Genomic DNA, 2,201 nt, shown 5'->3' with positions numbered 1-2,201 from the left:
TAGACTGTAACTGCACACTGTCCGCTGTGAGCTTGTGCATCTGCTGTTTTCATACAATCTTGTTTGTCCTGACCGATCAGCACCAAATGTCTGGTTCACAATAGCCGGTAGGCTATCTTCTCCATTGTTTTTAGACGTATTGAAAAATGTAACCAAAACTGTGCCCGAATTTGGAGATGATTACATCACCATTGTGATATCATTGACACGTCCTGTGATGCAATCAAACAGACAGAACATGGTGGAGCAACAGACCACGACATCATCCACTGGCACTACTACTTAACGGAATTATGTTTTGACATAGCGACAGCATTCCCAGGAAACCTCCAACTCCAGCATCATCATCATCATGTCCTCTGCTGAATGGAAGAAGAGGTGTGAGGAGGAGATGGATCTCCAGGGCGTCCCGCTGCCAGACACCGTGGACTGGGAGTCTGTCTACCGAACCAAACCGCTGGGACGCAATCTGTTGAGGAACCCCGAGCCCCACGGACTGACCAAGGACCGCCCTCCTCCCGAACCCGAGCTGGCCACCGTGCCCCCTGGACACGGACCGCCGCGCTTCCAACCCGACGGCGTCTTTACAGGCTGGACCACGAGCACGGAGGTCCTCCCTCCGGGTGACTCCTCCGGTGGTGACGTTCCGCCGGGCGCCGTGGTCTGTCACGTCCCTCGGTACGGCTGGTTCTCCGCCGAGCAGACGGTCGACCTGAAGGCGGAGGGACTCTGGGACGAGATGCTGGACGCGTTTCGGCCCGACATCTTGGTCCAGGACTTCTACGAGGAGAGCCAGGTCCACGAGAACGTCTACCGGCTCCGCGTAAAGCTCCTGGGAGCCGACGGGCGGACGGTGGTCTCGGAGTACACCGAGGACCCCGCCGAGGACCTCGGCACTTACTCGCACGCCTGGAAGGAGGTCCGTCACGTGTTCTCCGGCTACGGGCCCGGGGTGAGGTACGTTCACTTCCTGCACAGCCTGAAGAGCTGCTTCATGGTGGAGCTCTACCCGACCCGGGCCACTGGCAGTGCAGTCATTGTGAAACCAACCTGATCCAACTGATAGTCCTCTATAGGCCAGGGCTGAGTGGATAGAGAAGACCTTTAAGGCTTATCACAGTGGTGGAAAAAATATTTTTTACTTAAAAAAAAAAGTAGCAATACTGCAATATAGAAATACTTTGTTACAAGTAACAGTCCGGAATTAAAGATTCACTTCCGTAAAAGTACAAAAGTACTGGCATCAAAATGTACTTAAAATACCAAAAGTACAAGTATTCATTATGCAGAATGTCCCATTTCAAGTTTTCAAATGTGTACACATCTTTTGAAAATTGCAGATCTACAAGCTCACAATGCGTCGCATCGCAACACATTGTGAGCTTATAGATCTGCTATTTTCAAATGGCTGAAATGTACATAGGGTGGTTAAAGTATGTTTCGTAATAATAATCTAAATCTGAAAAGTAACTAGTAACTAACGTTTTCAAATAATTGTAGTGGAGTAAAAGTAAAAGTATTGAGTCAAAAACGCGTCGCATCACAACGCGTTGTGAGCTTGTATCGGCTATTTTCAAATAGCTGATGCATATTTTTAAAGTGCGCACGTGGCCCATAGTCGCTGCTTTTGGGCTTGTTTTCCTAGACCAGGTTGCTTGTTTCTCTCAGAGAATCTGGCATCACTGCCCCCAACCTCCTGGGATCGAATCCTGCTGCCACGGGAGATGGATTGCTGAGGTGGAGCACCACACCTACCATCAGCTCCCGGTGCTCACCGCGCTGCTTGCTGCATGCACGCCGTGATACAGTACTCATGCTGCAGAGTTGGCGGTGCCCGGGATCGAACCCATGACCGTGTGGTCCAAAGGGGTGGGGCTTTACCGACTGGGCTACCTGGACACAATTGACCCCAAAAATGAAAGGGACTTGATTCGCAATAGAGCACCGAAGTCTGACGTAATTTACACATCCTACCTGGTTCGCGGTTTTCCACCCCGTTCTGAATCCCCATAGACGTATTTAATATCGCGTCAAATAAGAACTGTCTTCCAAAAAAAATGATCCTGGCGGTTTGACTCTTATGGATACGAAGCATCAACTGACGGTGAGAAAACGATAATGTCACCTCCGCCGAATTAGTAATTTTTTTCGCCAGAAACAGACTGTATCAAATATAAGTGACTGACTATCGTAAACAATAC

General features: G+C 49.6%; 1 protein-coding gene across 1 annotated transcript; it reads left to right on the top strand.

Moving 5' to 3' along the window:
• Positions 1-352: 352 nt before the first annotated feature.
• LOC311063848 (F-box only protein 50-like) lies at positions 353-1,054 on the top strand (the record flags this gene model as incomplete). Its single annotated transcript, XM_084083458.1, has 1 exon — positions 353-1,054. One exon carries the CDS (start codon positions 353-355, stop codon positions 1,052-1,054), a length of 702 nt encoding a protein of 233 aa, XP_083939584.1.
• Between the last annotated feature and the right edge of the window lie 1,147 nt (positions 1,055-2,201).

Source organism: Gymnoscopelus microlampas (genome assembly GCF_963454915.1).
Source record: "Gymnoscopelus microlampas genome assembly, chromosome: 16".
In the NCBI taxonomy this organism is placed as follows: domain Eukaryota; kingdom Metazoa; phylum Chordata; class Actinopteri; order Myctophiformes; family Myctophidae; genus Gymnoscopelus; species Gymnoscopelus microlampas.
This window is presented reverse-complemented; position numbering and strand designations above follow the sequence as displayed.